Below are 18,844 nucleotides of genomic sequence, written 5' to 3'. Positions count from 1 at the left end.
TCCAATAAAAACCGTCAAAAGCCCTAGTCTTAATTCAGACGATGATGTCACAGTATATTAACCTTGAATATTTCTCTACCACCCTGCCTTTTGGCATATAAAAAAATATCTAAAGTTCACATTTTTCTTTAGGGTAAAATGTGTGATCTTATTTCAGAATACGACTTAGCTTTTCTTTTCTTCCCGCTGGTCTCGAGAAATGAGGCGTGAAACAGGTCACTGGAGGTCCACAAGCAAGTCCTCGGAGGTTACATAAAAGTGCTTGGTGTGAGACACCTTCGTTGATCAAAGAGGGACTAATTCCTATAATTAAATGTTGGTTCTGGAAACAGAAAGGGATACGTGTGGGCGAGCAAAAACAACTAAACACCAATTCTTGAGGGCGAGTTTTTTACCCTCTTCAGACAAAAAATACGGATACAAGTGGAATCAAGGCCTAAGTATTTATCCAACAAATTCCATTGTTTCTGAAACCAAAACAGCAACAACAACGACAGCCGCACGTCGAACCGAAATGGTCACCATAAAGGGAAGAGCACACCTAAAAGGGAAGAAGGAAAAAGTACGTTTATGATACAAATTGCACAGACTATTAAGGATGCCGTTTATATGGAGAAAACTTGTCCCGTCGCCCCATGTAAGGGAATCCAAGAGCGGTCTACCGAGCGGGGGGCCGCGGGTTCAAACCCCGGCCGGACCAACACTCAGGGTCTTAAAATAACTGAGGAGAATGTGCTGCCTTTGTTGTGACATCTACAAAGAGTTAGACATTCTAGTCTTCTCGGATAATTCGTTCAGAAGCTCAAGTTGATTGAAAAATCAATTTATTCTTGTGAATGAAAGTTATTGTAGAAGTTAAAATGAACCAGCTTGATTTCGTCCTGAGTGTTACTCCGCTGGGCTACAGCGCAACTAGAAATAGATTTGACCATATGAGCACCTGTTGACTCAACCCTAAAACATTTTTCTGTGGTGTCTGTAAAATTTCCACCTTAAAAGCTCAACTTGAAATTTGGCAAATTTTTACTGGCCCATTATTGAATCAGTCAAGTTTTGCTGGTTTTCGTCCTGAAGGTTTCGAAGAATTCGTCGCGGGTGAGTCAAATAGCTTCGCAGTGTCTTGTTGAGTTTCGTTGCGAACAGTTACTTTTATATTTCTACTGCGTTTGTGGGGAGTGGCGTTGCGTGACGACACTAAAAACGGTTGTGTAGCACACTACTGACTTCGTAGCACTCAGGAATTACACTTCGATTTTCAACTTGCCCAAGCTGGGCAGGACTAAAACAAGGAATCCGGAAACGGAATCACGCAAACGGAAAGAGAAACAGAAACGGAAACGGAATACCGAATCCGTGAAAGAAGGTTCAAGGCGATCGATTTGAAAAAAATATGTTAGCAATGACAATAAAAATAAATGAATAAATTTATACCTGGGTAGAGGAGACTGTTGTATAACTAGAGGAGTCGATTCCGGTGAAAAGACTCTTCGTACCACTTCCAGCAATGAATGCAAATTCTCATGGGAAAGCAAAGTGGGAGGGGGGAGGGGGGGGGGGGACTATAGCTGAGAAGACGGCACTGACAATAACTAGTTTCTTTAGAAAGAGGTAAGTTTAACTGAAAGGCGTCGTCGTTAAGTTGTTCCTGGGTGTCTTTTCTGGGTTGTCTTCAACAGTGTTCAGTTTTATTTATCAAGACAACTTACTCAAGAGAACCATGGTATTATGGAGCCCAAAGAGAAGAGAGAATTGTGCATGCATTTGCTTGATTCCGCAACTGATTACATCAAGATAATGCGTTACGTTTAATAAGCCTCTTCGGCGTAAAATGCGGACTTCAACACAAACTCAATTATTCCAGTATTCTATCTGCATTCAGCTTGCCGAAGAAGAAGTTGAACTTATTGCTAAAACACCGGAACTGTGGCAGTGGCGGATCTAGACCTTCAATCTTATCAAGACACATTAACAAGAATATACTTAAGGGAACTGCAAAGAAAACTAAAACAAATTCTCTTTGGATTGTACAAAATTATGCAATGTGAAATTCTTTAATTTTCTATCATTGATATTTGATTCCGTATTCCGCTTCCGTCTGTGTTTCCGTTTCCGGATTCCATGTTTTAGTGCTGCCGCCCAAGCTTGCCCAACACCCAACTGCAACTTGGACGCCAACAAAACAAGTTGGGCTTAATAAGTCAAAACCAGGTAAATTTATTATATTGTACCTTATGCATCTAACACAAGCCTGGAGAATTCTTTTGGAGTATAGCAACAAAATCTCTGGTGACAGGCAGAGGAACATTTGGATCAATAAAAATTTTGAGAAACATCTTGCGATCCCAGGGTGGCATCAAAAGTCCAACAGTCACGAACATCTCTTGCACTTGAGTGCGATTCATTGGCTGTGGCCTCCACTGCTTTAGGGCACCAGAGTCTCCACAGCATCCCCATAACTACAAAACAGTGTATTTTGAGTTACAAATTAAAGTCTCGTCGCTATAACGAATCTTTTTGCGAAAACGTCAACTTCACTGAAACGAAAAACCGCCGGCATTTTTGCGAAATTACACTCATAATGTTGATGTATTAAGTAATTCAGTTGAAGTTCGTGAATGTTCCAGCAAAATTTTGTTGAACGTTACTTTATAAGGATAATCGACAAAATGTTTCAAATTGCACTTTTATTACCCTGTACTTGCAAAACTAATGAGTGCAAATGAAAACTCTTTCCAAAAGTCAGTCAACTGGCCGGCCGGGTCCTTTTGAGAATGAACTTAACTTTTCTCGTGAATTTTGGCTAAAAACCAATCACTGCCACGCATAATATTTAGGAATAGACTGATCTGCTGGACAGTTCTAATTGAAAGTCTTTTAACAAATGGACGGGTCTGGCAGTTCTGACAAGTGGTAAGCGCCCTTAGTCTCATTGATTGAACCTTATTACCAATTAAAGGCATTAGAAAATAACTTAATGACAACGAACTCGAATTCAAGTAAAAAAAAAAATTCTCTCAATGAGGACATATAACGCGACGATAGTAACATTTCAACATCAGGCAATTTAACGTGATTAACACAAAGAACCACTTTTTCCTAATAAAACAGTCTTTCCCCTTGAAAGTTGAAAGCCACTGGTATACTTTGATATATATCAAGTAAACTGTTACTTTCCATCTGACTGGATCCGGAGTTTTTTGGGTAAAATAATGGAAATTCAAGTACCAGGAAGTTTATATAATGGACGTCAGTGTACCTTAAAGGAAGGCAAACGCATTTTACTTCGCGCTTAATATTTCAGTCAGCTTTAATTCCGTACACTAAGGCGTACTTAACCGCAGTTATTATTGGCAAATTAATTTGCATACCCCACACAAGCCACACCATCCACAGCAACAAGGTGCGACGCCATGAATTGATAAATCTGCCCGGACTCCAGTCTCCCCAGACATCTCGACACTGCGTAAACAGCGCAGGGGAATGGGTAAGTAGTAGGTGGTGTCATTACATGATGACGCAAGAGAGTAACCTCCTGGCAGTTTCTTTGGATTGCCCCATTGAGCCAAGGACGTACCTGACAAGTATCAATAGAGAGAGATTCACCATTTTTTTCGTGGGACCCTGGGGAGGAGGTTGGTTATAAATGGAAAATCTGACAGGCATCAAGTGTCAAACGACCAGTTTTTTTAAAGAAAACAAAAACACAAAAGAAATTATAACACTGCTAGTGGGAGTCTCCATACTTTGGGATTTTATTATTCGTTTCCTTAATCTATCATGAAGGACTCTGAATTACAACCCAGTTTTTAACTAGATCTCTTCAGCTTGCATGTTTTGTTTTCCGCCCAGTGTAGGTTATACTGTATGATATTCTTAAGGGAAATTCTTTCAGAAATTATGTGAACGTCTGCAAGTGAATTTGAAGAAATTTGTCCAGGGCAAGTGTGACCTACCCTTGAAATAACATACACGCCAAAGAGGTTCAAACCTAAAGAGAAAGAAGAAGACGCCCGAAGGCGTTTACGTGTGTGGGTGTAAGTAAGAATTACGGGTATGTTGAATGGCAACGGAAAGTCGAGTAGTGTATCAACAACAAATGTGTGCAAGAGAGACGGAGACGTTCTGTTAAGGACTAATACACTAGAAGATGAGTTACACACAAGGGTTCCTTTGCTACTCAAAACAAAACTTACATCAATATTACCACTATATATGTTGAGAGTATGGGGTAGTTCACTAAGACTTGCATTCCCTTTACTAATGTCCTCCGCATTCAACAATAGCATGTAATGTATCATACTTCCAATAACTAAAGGGCTGCAAGGCTGTGCCCTAGGGAACGTTTCAGGGAGCCCTTTGCACCCAAGCATTTTAGCTGCGGTGTCCAGGCCTAAAAGATCTAGATGGTCGCCCAAATAATATTTTCAGGGAGCCCTTTGGTCTCCCAAACATTTTAGCTGGGGTGCCCGGGCCTCCAAGTTGGTCGCCCTAAAATAAATCAGTGAGCTGTTAGTTAATTATTAAAAATTAAACAAATTATTTTCTAAACAAGTCAAGCAGAATTTTCTGAATATTTTTTTCATGAAAACTCACATCCTTTGACTTCCTGAGCGTGCGGACAAAGAGATTTCTTCATGGTTACCATATATACAACAAAAAGGCTTTTGTACATTTGGATCAATTTGCACATTTCTAGCAAGAGCAGTGACAATTGATTAACATTATTACATAAGCATGACTGCATTTCTTGGATTAATGTCGATGGTCCAAAGCTCTTTAAAAGCTAAATATAGAACAAAAATGTTTAATAGGGAGTTGTACTTACCTACTGTAAGCTGTGAGGATAAGAAAAGAATCCTTTTGTTTGTCAAAAGGCAAATCCCTCCGCTACGCTGGCTCACTGGTGTGCCAGCGTCATCACAGAATTGTACGTTGGTGTAGTTCATAAATGTGAAGTTATTCAAGGCTTGAAAACTTTCACCTTCAAAGATGAGCCCTGCTAAGAGATCTTTGTAACTCATATTACCCTGAGAGAGAGAGAGCGAGAGGAAGAAACTTGGATTATAAAATTGCCGAGATACACAGGCTAGGCGACCAGTGAGATTATCAAGAAATAAAGGACATAAGAAAGGGAAGAAAAGAAGAAAAAAGAAGATGGTATTAAATGAGATAATGACAAACTTGTGGTCATCGATAACTTACAGAAGTGCTGAATTACAAACTAAATTGATAATATAAAATGCTTCTTATGATGATAATTAAACGATGAAGTCGTACTAACTAATCAAGATGGCAGTAAAGAACTTATCACTCCGTGTTTTTTTTTTACACATATGCAAGAACTTCAACACTAATTTTGTGTAAAAGATTGTACAGTAAATAGTGGGGAAATATGTTATTTCCAAAATCGCATCTTTATTATTACAACTGCTGAAATTTAGTCTTTATAGTTTGGTTTAAACAACAGACAAACTTATTTGCACCAGTGAGCATTCTTATAGCTGCAGTGCTTTGCGAGATGACAAATATGAGTGAATTGCCTAGTATAGATTTAGCCGAGGCTAAAGGTATCACCCGCTAATGTAATGATCGACTACTAACGTAATACTAACCACTAATGTAACAAAACCAACCACTAATTTAATACTAACCATTGAAATGACAAATATTAACCACTAACGCAATAAAACAGTTAACCACTTATGTAATAACATTTTAACCTTTAATGCAACAAAAAAAAAATACCAAAAACTCAAAGAGAACGGCTGATTGGTTATTAGGATTGTATTAGGATTTATATCATCATATGGCACACGGCAAAAAAAATTCTACGACTTCCAGCTTTGATTTGTTGATGCGACAAAAACGCTCTTCAGCGGCGATCACTCTCGCTTGCTTGGAGATTAGATCGAGAAATGAGGAGGCGATTAATTCTACACGAAACAGGATTTACTCTCGAGAGGTTTTTTACTTCCTACTTTATCGACGTCGATACTTCTTGTTTCTGAATTGATTTAGTACGTGTTAGCGACGAAATACGTCTGCCGCAGGCTATACGCGTGTATAAATACACGAAAATTCAAGGGCCTCGATTCCAGAGAAATTACATCATTGCCAAAGATCAAAAAGGTGATTTACATGGCACGTCATTTCAATCATAGCCGAAAATAAATCGCATGTTTATGACAAGACCCAATTGCATAAAATGAAAGTTTACAACACCCGCCCATCGCAGTTTCGTTAATTAAGATTCTCATTTTTTTCAACCACTCAGTAGTGTTCACTTGTTCCAAAGTAATCAACGCTTTTAAGCAAAAGAATTCGTGGACCGACACGTTTCGGAAAAGTAAGCTTTCTTCGCAAAACATGCGTGGCTTCGATCACGCAACGATTCTTAGCCCCAGTTTCCACGGTCTCCGCAAGGAACGCCTGGCACAATGACTCCCCTTTTGGGTCCTAAATACCACGAAAAAAGCGTTGTAGATTATGAGTCTCGCTGCTGACGCAAGCGAGACTAATAAGTAATTTAGGACGCCAGACGTATAGTGGCGCAAAAATACTGCAAAACGTTAACTCTTGTGGCGAAGTTTTAATTTCCAGTTTGAAAGTGACGATGTTGAGTGACCTTGTAAATAACTGCGACTCCCTCTAGTTCTCTACATAGCAGGGTTTTGCCCAAAAAGGGCACCAAACATTTTTTCACACTGAAATTATATGCATGAGATGGATACCTTTTCTTTGTAAAATGGTAGGGCAAAAAGGTAAGATGTTTAAGAGCCAATGTCTGTAATTTTCGAGAATCGGTTGACAGTCGTGAATTTTTGCATTTCTTCATCTTTTGCCCAAATAATCTTTATAGTACATTAATTTCAAAAATCACCTTAAAACTTGTAACAGCTTTTTATTTTTTCAGGAATCAGGCAAAGTTTGAAAAACTCTAAATCGGCGCTCTTTCGAGTATGAAATTAGCGAAAATTGAGCATTTTCTTCGCGCTCGTACATAAAAACGGAATAATGTCTCTAGATGAAATCAAGTCACAAAACAGACACACATTTTTACTATATAATTCAGGAATTAACTTTAAATAAACCGTTTAAATGAGACTGTACCGGCCGCAAGAAGAAACACGGTTTGAGCACTTTTCAAACATGGCAAATTTGACCTAACTTCACCATCGTAAAAACCCAGTTGGTACATGGAATTTCAATATGAAACAAGAACTGTATTGAAGCATATCCTTTGCTGTTGTTTGTGTTAAAATATTTCTGGCGGCATTCCAAATGCGCACCGTCGAGAGACCAAAACCTGAAGGGTATTTTGACACCAGGAAAGCGCATGCAAAGAGCAAGTTTCGACGCTTGGAATATTAATCCTTTCAAACATAAGTTACTTCGACATTTAAACCCTAGTCAGAGTTGTGAGGGTTTCAGATTATATCTCGGCGTTTTTGTTTGGTTTAACGTGATTCCTTTCAACTGATTTTTGCGATAAACCATAATGAAGAGACACGAATACGCAGTTCAAATCACAGTTAGTAGAGGGGAATATTGTCGAGATACTCGCTTGCTATAGTTTTAATTGTATTGAAACCTTAAAATCAGAAAAGTTATTTACTACCTGAACTTAAATGCTAGACGGGGTCACAGTACCGAAAAGTAAAGTCTGCATCAAGGCAGAATCAAAGTTAAGTCTGTGTATGTTTCCAATCTGTCAATACGAGGGAAGATGACATTCCGGAAGTGTGTGACGCGTAACGCGCCGGAAAAGATATTCCTGGTATAAATGTCTTACGGTGCAAATCTTTGATGTATGTTCGTTTTGCATCTGACACATATTCAAACTTGGTTTGTGGCGCCTGTGGCCCCAGTAATGCTGAATGTATTGCGATCACTTGGTATGCTCCTGAATTGTTAGTCACGTGAGTATGTAGGGCATCGAGCCTACCATGCTAATGATAAAAGTAAGGTTTTCTACATTTACGTTGGGTGACCTTTGTTTGATCCACAAAATTGGCGCATGAAAATAAGAGTTTGTCCTCACCATTGCTAAATGTTTTTTGTTCCGGGTGGCGGTGCAACAAATCACGTGGTACCGTTCTAGATCAGGCTACTGGCTGCTCATAGAGAGGTCCATAAAGGCACATTGATTGATGACTCTGTATGGCCTGAAGAAAATGATTTACGCAGACGTTTTCTGAGCGACGAAGGTGCAGCTTTTACACTCCTTTTTCGTTTCGAAAATGGACGAGCACGCGAGCGAGATCCCCTAGCGCTAATGGTCAATAAATCCCCTGAGGTTTTTATTTTCATACACGAAATCGATATGAAAGGCTATTTTCAGCCTTTTATCTCTTTTCCGCGCAACGTATTTTGGTTAAAAGATGATAAGTAAAATGGCTGAGGCATTTTAAAGCATTTTTTTCATTTAGGCGACGGATTTTGACGTTATGAAAAAGAACTTGTCAGTCTTGTCAGTGAATTGGTTTATTTTCTAGCCTGCGAAAGAGTAGCGGGGGGTGGTGGCGGAGAGAGCCAGGTGACTATTCCTTTTTTTAGGCGGGATCTAGCATGTACGTGCATTCTGGTCTAACGCCATAATGTGTAGACTGGCCTTTAAGGGGCGGGGGATCAGATCGTCAACAGCAGGTTGAGTCTAGCCAGAAGATACCCTTGCTAGCTAGCAAGAAAAATCCTTGTTATATTTGCGATTTTTGCGATATTTGCGGACATTTCGGGGTCCTTCTTGGCTTCTTCTTTTTCTAAGTCTAGAATTTTGTTAAATTTGTTATTTTTGCGATCTTTGCGATATTTGTCATAGGTGTTTTTAGCTAGCAAAAAAAATCCTTGTTATATTTGCGATTTTTGCGATATTTGCGGACATTTCGGGGTCCTTCTTGGCTTCTTTTTTTTCTAAGTCTTGATTCTTGTTAGATTTGTTATTCTTGCGATTTTTGCGATATTTGTTAGCGATTTTCTGACATAATTTTTTCTCAATTATTTCTTTTGCGAGAATTGCGAAAAACATTTGCTAGCAAATTTTTGCTAACAAGATCGATCCTGGACATATCTCGTCTGTACAGTTGCGTGACAAGACTCAAATCACACACGCTTCATCACGCAACACGGAGTTTAGTCCGTGGTTAAACGACGGAAGATTTCAGTAAACTGCGGCCAGTTGCAGTTGAAACGACTGTGGTAAGTAAAATTCTTAAAGATCTCGTATCTCATTTAGAGCTAGCAAGCCGTTTCTAGTGGTTTTATTTTAGGTGCAGAAACTCGAGGTCAATATTTACACTCAACACGAAATTAGCAGCGTTGTCTTTTTCAGCTACTTGCGTGCAATCAAATGCAGTGTTAATCTACTTAGTTCTTTTTTATAACCATCAAATTGAAAAGTGTTTTTCATAATATCTTAAGAGCTTCCCTTAATGTGCCTCTTGTAAAGGAAGCTAAGTTTGCAAAAACGTTTGTGTGCCTACACTCGCCTCTAGTTTGTTGCAGCGTTCCAACGTGCGAAACTACCCTGCACGTTTCGGTGTCTCTGCGAAGCACTTTTGAAATGCCGCCAAAAATTTTTTAACACAAGAAACGGCAAAGGATATGCTTTAAAATAGTGTTTGTTTCATGTTGAAATTCTATGTACCAATTGGGTTTTTTCGATAGTGAAGTTACGTCAAATTTGCCATTTTTGAAGAGAGCCGAAATCGTGTTTCTTCTTGCGGCCGACACAGTCACATTTAAACAGCTTATCTGAAGACAATTACTGAATTTTAAAGTACAAGTCTGTGTTTGCTTTGTGACTTGATTTCACTGAGAAATATCATCCTGTTTTTATGTACGAGCGCGAAGAAAATGCTTAATTTTGGCTAATTTCATACTCGAAAGAGCGTCGATTTAGCGTTTTTCAAACTTTGCCCGATTCAGGAAAAAATAAAAAGCCGTTACAAGTTTTAATGTGATTTTTGAAATAAGTGTACTATAGAGATTATATGGGCAAAATATGAAGAAATTCAAAAAATCACGACTGTCAACCGATTTTCGAAAATTACAGACATTGGCTCTTAAGTTTCTAAAGAAATTGTGGTGTTGCGTCGGAACAGTATTATTTAAAAGGTAAGGGTTTTGAACTCTCGGCAGAGCCTCCACAGCGACTGCAAGCACAAGCGTTAACGGCCACTGTTTCCCTATTTACGATGCATTTGCACACCACCAGATTTACAATCACGATAAATACAACTTACCCTTATGAACGCGCAACAGTTCCACATGTACCTTACCTCGACCTGAATACTGACAAGAAGGACCAAAGAATGACAAAAATTTGGTTCAATTTGCGTCAGCCCATGCTCATTTATGCTATAGATGCATGCACTTCAGGCTTCCTGTACAAAATGCTTTAATTGAAACAGATGCATTCCAATTCACTAACGAAACTGGATAAAAAGAAAGGATATCTTTCCATGATGGTTTAGTTGTTGTTAAAAAAATCTGTCTTTTGACATCATAGAACAAGTTGGGACACGTCCCAGAAGTAAGAACAGTATTATATTGTGTTGGTCACTGTACATACTCTGTATCACTGTAGAGAGTCTTTGTTAATGAGCATTTATATAACAATTCAAATACCACCAAGTAGCTCTTCTCTTTGAGGTTGTTGCATTAATGGCCGAAAGTTATTACATTTACAATGATTAAGTTTTCTATTACATTAAAGGTTAAAAAGTCATTACATTGGTGGTTAACTTTTTGTTACATTAGTGGTTGATATTTATAACATTAGTGGTTAGTATTACATCACTGGTCGATTACCACATTATTGAAGGCGAAGCCTTCGTCAATGAACAAACATTGCAATAAAGAAATCCAATTAGTGTTGAGCCTGCAATCAGTTTAGAACAAGTAACTTGCAAGCGGTAAACTTCAAAAGAATTCGTAACCTCAATGGGTCGACCCTGAGCCCTCGATACGGTCATGTGATACTGATCAGCGGATACCCTGTCTTGACAACTGTCAATTGAATACAACATGGATGTGCAATATCATTTTGCAGGCTCACACTAGCTAGAAGGTGAAACATTTCACATTTGTTTCTCTGTGGTGCAGACGAACGGGAGGGCGGGTGGACGTACTGTCACGTTGACAGCCAAAATTTCTTGGATGGATAGGTAACCAAATTTTCTTAGATAAGGGGCTCTGTTTGCACGCGCGTGGAGCCCCTGGGGCTGGGAAACACTATTGATGAATCAGTTGTCAGAGTATTCCTGACCTTCAGAGAAACAAACTGGCCCTGTACTGTACGTTGTAGTTGATCAGCGCTTTGTCTAACAACACTTTGCAGGGTTGTACCGCTCATGTGCGCAGTGGTTAGTCCAGTCATTATGCCTCTTGAGGCAGGGTCCAACATGGCATCTGAAAAGGCCTGGGGTTGACTCATTACAGGTGGAGCAATTGAGGCTAGAAAGTCCATATCAACTGGAAATTAAATAGAAAATATATGACTTATGCAGCTTAATCAGTGTTAATATATTGTGAATAGTGTGAATATCATGCCAGTTATGTAGTTATTATAGAGTTTAAGCAACCTCTATGGTAACGGCAGTGAAAAGATCATTTAGAAAGTAAATTCTCGTTCTCTTAATATTCATATCGATTGTTCCGACTGGCTCAGACATTTGGCCCATCCTCGGAGAACTCTCCTGGAGTTGAATTACTAAAAAACCTAATCCAAGTTCACAACAAAGGGAAATACTGAACAATTTATAGTCTTTTTTAGAGCTTAACTCCTCCTTGAAACTTGAAATTAGGCAGTTTCACGTCATAAGTGTGCAGTCACGGCAAAGAAATGCACCAAAAATGACAAAAAATGGACTAAAAGTGCAGATGCAGAGTTGTTGTTTGGTTTATTAAACGTATTACTTTTTTTTCTTTCAAACGTCACCGTCGTGTTTGTTTGACCTCCCTATTTGAATACTGAATGTCAAGACTGATGTGAGTCGTGCACCGGGGTATTTCAAGTCTCATATTACCGGGAAGGTTGCAAATCGAATTTCACATCACTATGGGCTGCATGAGGAAACGAGAAAAACGCAGTGCATTTTGTACACACAATTCTAAGCCTTCGCGCTGTATTAAATTTCAAAAGCTAAACCCGGTTAAGACGCCGAACTTTTCATGAGCCGAACCTAATACATTGAATTAAGTACATGAAAAGTTAGTCTTAACTGGGCCTATTAATTATACAAAACGATCATATATTGAAATAACTTTGAAGAACTGATTCACTAAAATCCATGATGAAATAAGCTTTCATATTCCAATCAGATAGCTTATCAAGAACGAATATTTCTCTTGGGATTCGTCGCTCAACGCAACAAACTGAATCATACTATGAAAGATAACCCCTCGCCAAGAAATTTATAATCTGCGTCTAAGGACAATTTCAAACGTCGTGCTACTGCTTTGCCAAACTCATGATCAGCTGATGGAATTAAATTTAACTGAAGCATGACGTTTGAAGCCAAGTCTCTCTACTGCCGTGGATTAAAAGCACGAGCTGGTTGCAAACAATTCGTCTTACTTGATCCAGTTGTCGCGTGTGGAGGTCCTTCGAAATTTCTGTTCGCCATCTCTTCCAACAGAATTGGAGCGTGAAAAGATACTGCTTTGTCGTATACCTCGAATTCGTCGCTACTAGGACTTCTCTGTTCCCCTGCAAACTTATCGTAGCTCATCTGAATAGAAAACGTGCCCAATTTACCCCACAAATGTGGAAAGCTTTGATGTTTTTCTAGGAAACTGTTTCATATAATCACGTGGTTTACTTCATTTTAGTTTTGCTGGCGGGGGGGGGGGGGGGGTGTAGAAGCTGGGGTTATGTTGGTAAAAGTATTCGTTAGGCGCGAGCTATAATCTTACGGGAGAAAAAAATCTCTTGGAAAATAAAAATCGCATTTCAAGGCTTTGTTTGTTTTATTTCAAGCTTATCAACGCCTGGTGGATTAGAGTTAAAGTGAAAACGTTTAGTTTGAGCAGCAGGCGCCCATGGAAATTTAATCTGTCTCCCCCTGATTTCGCGGAAAAGTCTCTCAAACGTCTCTCGTTGGTCACGCAATCGCCAATACTAATCCTCTCGGAAATGGCTCTTGATATAGAAACATTTACCACTTTGTACATCATTTTGTTCACGCACATTATGTTCTATTAACAACAATTTGAAAATACTATTTATATTGAAAAGATTACCGCTTCTGTGGTCATTGATGCATTCGTTTACATGATCTCAATTGATATTCAACTTTTGGAAAAGAGACCATATGATATGTAAAATTTATTTCCCCACGGTAGAGTGACGAACACAGAATGCTTGATGTTATTTCGGTCCTCAGAATTTTTTTCTTTTGTTTTCTTCATCTTCCAGCAACGGATGAAAACAGAAAGATACTGGAAAGAAATATTTGACAGTAATTTATTTGCACTTCATCTCTGATCGAGAAAGAACATGTCCTATATTAAATACTTTATTTTTGTTTATCATTATTGGGTCATCGTTCTCCTCTGATGGTTTTATCATTGATTCCACCTTAGTTGATATTGGCCAGTCTGAAGCGGCTCCTATTTTCTCTCTGTTGTCCCGTTGTATCGTCAGTTAAAAAATTGAGTACTTGTTATGTTTATGTTGGTTAAAAATCGCATGGAAGCTCCGTGTGTTTAATTAACACTGGTGGATGATTCCTATTTCATGCATGTCAACAACAATATAATAGAACAGCCGCTTCAGGAGCGTTTTTTCTGTTGTCGTTGTTCGCACGGGCTAAAAATGAAACACCGGGTGAAAAAAATGCGTTTGATATCTGGCCTTCATGCATGCCCCAAGAGAAAGACAGTACTGTAGTACCAATGTGGCTTTTATAAAAACATTGAAGCATATCTATGAATGAAAGCTGAAATTTCACCAGTTGCAAGCTGAAATAAAGATTCTTACCAGAAGAATTCATTTCTCGAAGTGGGATAGAGACTCTGTCGACCTCCTGACTTGTAAGGTCCGCGATCGGATTTTTGAAGCTCAGAGCGTAGTTGCTCATAGTTGGTCAACTTTTCGATGCTGCTCCCGTTTCTTGGAACTCATTAACATGACAATTTAGTCTCCTTTTCGTGGAAAAAATGGGGAAGTGTTTTCTACATTCTCAGAAATTGATCCCCATCTATAACATTGGACAATAGATTCACGCTCAAAGGTACTTTCTAAGAAAAACACGTAGCTTAACATCATCATACCACATTCCAAATTTGAATGCGTTTATAATTAAATCATTGAAGTTTTTTCTAACCAGTGCAACACTTTCACAAAGCAATTTGCCACTTCCCAAACGGGCAATTTCCTGCAACACAAAATTACTCAATGTAGAATCACTTTGCATAATCTAATAAAGAGCTTGACGAGATCTCTCTTAACATTCAAGTATAGATTAAAGTTCTATTTTTGCAATGTTATGTTGAGACATGTTCTTTTTTAACAGCTGCACAACAGGGTAACAAATTCAATACCATATGAAATATTATAGTGCCTTTAATCTGAAAATTTATATTACGAATGGCATTCCCCCCCCCCCCCCCCCCCCCTTTCTTATAGTCTTGGAACAACTATTACCTTAAGATTGCACACTGAATGTGATAATAAGCGGGGCTTTCTACAAATATTAGAATATCTTTAGGGGTCATTGGGGGGTTCAGAGATGCTGATTATCTTTAAAATCCGGTTCAGTGGTTTTCCACTTAAAAGTATAGTGTGCGCACATTCCTAAAAGCAGAGGCCATTTTCCACTAAAATGAAAGACAGGCCAGTTTTCTGTGTTTCACGCTCTTACATTGAAAAAAGCAGACGGACATTTCCTCAGGGGATTTTTTAATGTAATGTAATATTTCATTACTAAGTCACCAGGTATTGTATGAATATTTTTTTTCTGTCAAATGAATAATTAATAAATAACGTAATATAAAATAGAAAAAAAATAAATGACTGCATATTCTCATTGAATGTTATCATTATAAGAATTTAGTCATATATATCGTGCCCATCTAATTCGATTCAGGAAAATTCTTTTGCAACAAGGCGACAAAATCTCTGGCAACAGGCACAGGAACAGTTGGATCAATGTGAATGTGGACAAACATTTTGCGTTCCCAGGGTGGCATTAAAACGCCAATAGTGACCCGCCTGTCTCTGTAATGGCTGGGGTTCTTTGGCTGTTGTGGCCTCCATTGCTTTAGAATTCTGGAATCAGGGCAGCAATCTACCTGCAAAATTTGAAACCGATGTGACCTTCAAATTTAAGGTCACTGCCACGTACTTACTCTAAGTATTTGTTAGCAGCTACATCAGAGTATTCAAACAGCATAACTGCAATGGATAGCCTTATTTCTACGGTGAATATTTACCCTCGTCAAAAACGAATATTGTCAATTCCAATGACTAGCGAAATCACTCTGACCTTATACATCTTCCCATCTGTGATCATCTGAAAGAAACATATGCTAAAACCTGCCGAGTATTCTGCTTTCTCGTACGTTCGTTTGCTACGCTGGCTTTCTTCTTTTTTCCGAGTTAGTTTCTGGCTAAGGTTTTAGTTTTTGGCCAAGATTTTCCTAAGAAATTCTCGTTTATTGTCACATCAATTGTCTTAAGTTTGACTGATCCCAACATCCTAAAAAACGTTACTGGATATTTGGTATTTCGTCTTACCCCAAATAATCTACACCAGCCAAAGCAGCACGGAGCTTCACCATGGACTTTCACTTCCCCTTGAAAACCTGATTTTCCAAACATCTCTACACTGCGCAGACACCGCAGTGGAATAGGCATGTAGAAGGTGATGTCATTATAGGATACTTTTAGCGAGTACCCTCCTGGCAGCTTTAATATTAGGGTCGCCCCACCGGACCAACGACGCACCTGAAATTTGTATTTACATTCTCGTTGGTTTGTTAACATGTGTCTTAGATGCACTAAATACTATTCAAAAAATTTGACTGACTAAGAACTTTATTACAACATTCATCAAGGCTTAGTCGATAAAAGTGGCCATCTTTATGTCTCTTGGCCCCTGAATTGCAGAATTCGATGCCGCACTGAACAGAAAAAAAATGAGAAAATTTTATTTTATATTTCCCTCTTTTTTGCCAAACTTACCGGTCGGGTATTAGAAATAAAAGTTCACAAAGGAGCTAAGAGAGTAAACTGCAGACAAATGGAAAGCACAAGCTTTATTAAACCAGCGCTTGCTAGCATGCGCAGTAAGTGTGTTTATCTTAATTCTTTCTCACCCGTTTGACCGTGCGTGCTTAAATATAATGGGTGGTGACTGGCATAATAACCTTGAAACATGAATTAGTTGCGCAGCTTTAAAAATGTCAATAAAGAATAGGCAAAATGACTTGCGTAGTTGTAAAAATGTACATAAACAATGAGCGAAATGGACTGTGTAAGAGCCATAGTTGATTAAGTAACTCGGTCGAACATTTTACTTCCTAAACTACTTTTGATCCCCTTACCCCCTTCGGAGTATTTTTGTCTCCTAGCAACTCAAGTGAAAAAGTTAATCGGCCACCGTGAAAAGGGCCTTACGTCTTTAAACCCTTGGCTTACTTTCTCAGATCATTAGATAAAATCAAATCAAATTTTTGTGAACTTGCTCATCTAAGAAGTTTCAACTTTAAGTCCCACTAATAGAATAGGAAGGTATGTTAGTTCCTGAAGCATTGTTGTTGTATTTGTTTTAATTTTACTCTCGGGTGTCTCTAAACTAAGTTGCACTTACTGGCTTCACCAAACTGGGACAAGGAAAGAAGTCTCCTGTTGGTCAGGCGACATATCCCACCGCTACGCTGGCTCTGTGGATTACCTGTTTCATCACAGAACTCAAGTCTGGAGTAGGTAATAAACTTGAAGCTGTTCACTTCTTGAAAGGTTTCCTCTTCGTAGATTAGCCCAGTTAAAAGATTTTCGTAGCTCAGGATCTCCTAAAAAACATAAAATTGAAGAGCTATTATTATTATTATTATTATTGTCTCTTCTATCACAGTCTTTGCTGGTGTTTTTTTGTGCATCAACCGGGCGCAAACCATGCACCTGGAGAATCAGTCACTCAAGTCACTCAAGTCAATCATTCTGTTCATACACTAAGCACCTTTCTGAGGATTCGCGCAGATCCCAGTATGCAGATCTTTTGAATCTCTGTCACAGTAGCTCTCTCTGATACTTTCTTGATGTTTTCTACCATCCCCTTCTTTCCTTTTTATAATAATAATAATAATAATTATTATTATTATTATTTTGTATTATTATTATTATTATTATTATTGTTATTATTATTATTATTATTATTATGTTCCACAGTCATTAAAACTGAAAGTTCTATTTGGCAGCGGGTCACGTCTCGTGGCTTAGTGGTCCTTAGTTGCCTGCGTTCCCTCTACTTAACATTGGTGTGAGTTATCCCATGTCTAATACTCTTCTATGGACCCTTGCTGTTACCAAGAGGCATACTTTCTGTAGCAGCTCTAGTTTCTTGGTTACGTCAATCCCCTGTAACTATTTCCTATGTCTCCTCAGGCTGGTTTTTACTTGACACTATTCCAAGGACGTAAATAATCACGGACACAACAGTGACTTCCTTACACTTTCAGACCCTTTTGAGCACCCTTGCATGACTTCTTGACTGATTATTATTATTATTATAATTATTATTATTATCATTATTATTATTATTACTATTTCACATAGTAAACATCGGTACTAGAGCTCCTTTCATAAATTGTTCCGTCTATAAAGTCATGTAATGACCTCAGACAGAAGGTACCTTTAGAGGGTGTTAGCTGTAGTAAACAGTACTGATTTCAGCAAAGTCGAGACATGCACTTTAATCCCGAGACTTTTAAGGTGGCGATACAAATTCTTAGTGGAGTCAAGGGCACCTATTACCACGAGAGCCACTTCTGTCTCCATGTTCCATACTAAACCAATTTCTACTCTTAGTTCCGAATAGTTAGAAGCCTATACTTCCTGCTGAGACACCAGTGAAGATAGGAGCATACTTTATCGTGATTCCGCTTGTAATCTTTTTGTGCTGGCATCTTACAGTCACTAATACGATGTGGGTTGCATTCTCTACTGTCTCGCCACATAACCTACACCGATCCGACTCTACTTAACGAGGGATGTCCTTTGGGCAGACTTCGCGTTTAAGGCTTGGTCTTGAGCGGCTATCAAGAGGCTCTTTGTAAATAAACCATCTGAAAGCAATGGTCACACTACACAACTCCGCGGTATGGCCAGTACTGTAGGCATGCGCACAGCCAAATCACCCAGGCAGTGGCAGCCATGGACAGCTGTGCCGCCTTTGTTGGAGCTCATCAGCATTGCATAGCCGTCGGGTCAGTGAACAGAGAAAACCCCTCAGCCATGAACAGACTAATAGACTCTTTGTTTCGCGCTTTGATAACCAGTCACAGGATTCTTCTCTCTTCAACGTTTTATTATCCTGCCATTGGCATTGGCTTCCCTTAAGGGAACCTTCGCTACATCGAACCTTCTCCTATACTCCTCCTTCCTTCGATGTTCTCCCCTACAAGATTACTGTCCATAGTTTTAGCCAGGGCCATAGGTCTAATTAGCAAAAAAAACAACTTTGCGACTGCAGCAATTTTTTTGAACATTTCTGTGCCGTTTTTTTGCATGACTACATCGTGAAACTTCCAGAAACTTCCTCTTTACACATTTTATGGGGGAAATGTCGTACGTGTTCTAGTTTCACCTTTTTTTTCACTACCGCTCATTTCAAACTTAAAG

General features: G+C 38.9%; 1 protein-coding gene and 1 pseudogene across 2 annotated transcripts in view; both read right to left on the bottom strand.

Annotated features, from left to right (window-relative positions):
• LOC140924310 (uncharacterized) overlaps positions 1 to 14,114 on the bottom strand; it is a 14,238-nt gene extending 124 nt beyond the window's left edge. Inside the window, exons 1-6 of one of the 2 annotated variants that reach the window (XM_073374341.1) lie at positions 13,982 to 14,114; positions 11,267 to 11,472; positions 4,826 to 5,027; positions 3,369 to 3,574; positions 2,229 to 2,456; positions 1 to 541 (exon numbers count right to left, since the gene is read on the bottom strand). The exon at positions 1 to 541 is cut by the window's left edge and continues 124 nt beyond it. In XM_073374341.1, the coding sequence (XP_073230442.1) occupies positions 2,238 to 2,456; positions 3,369 to 3,574; positions 4,826 to 5,027; positions 11,267 to 11,472; positions 13,982 to 14,081 (933 nt within the window). In that variant the 5' untranslated portion in view covers positions 14,082 to 14,114 and the 3' untranslated portion in view covers positions 1 to 541; positions 2,229 to 2,237. Of the gene's footprint in view, positions 542 to 2,228; positions 2,457 to 3,368; positions 3,575 to 4,825; positions 5,028 to 11,266; positions 11,473 to 12,577; positions 12,812 to 13,981 lie in introns of those variants that run through there. The other variant, XM_073374340.1, reaches the window with a different exon arrangement.
• A 961-nt stretch (positions 14,115 to 15,075) lies between these two features.
• LOC140923920 (uncharacterized) lies at positions 15,076 to 18,001 on the bottom strand (annotated as a pseudogene).
• Between the last annotated feature and the right edge of the window lie 843 nt (positions 18,002 to 18,844).

This window comes from Porites lutea, chromosome 14 (genome assembly GCF_958299795.1).
Source record: "Porites lutea chromosome 14, jaPorLute2.1, whole genome shotgun sequence".
NCBI classification, from domain to species: Eukaryota; Metazoa; Cnidaria; class Anthozoa; order Scleractinia; family Poritidae; genus Porites; species Porites lutea.
Note: the sequence above shows the minus strand (reverse complement) of the source record. Positions and strands in the feature narration are given on the sequence as shown.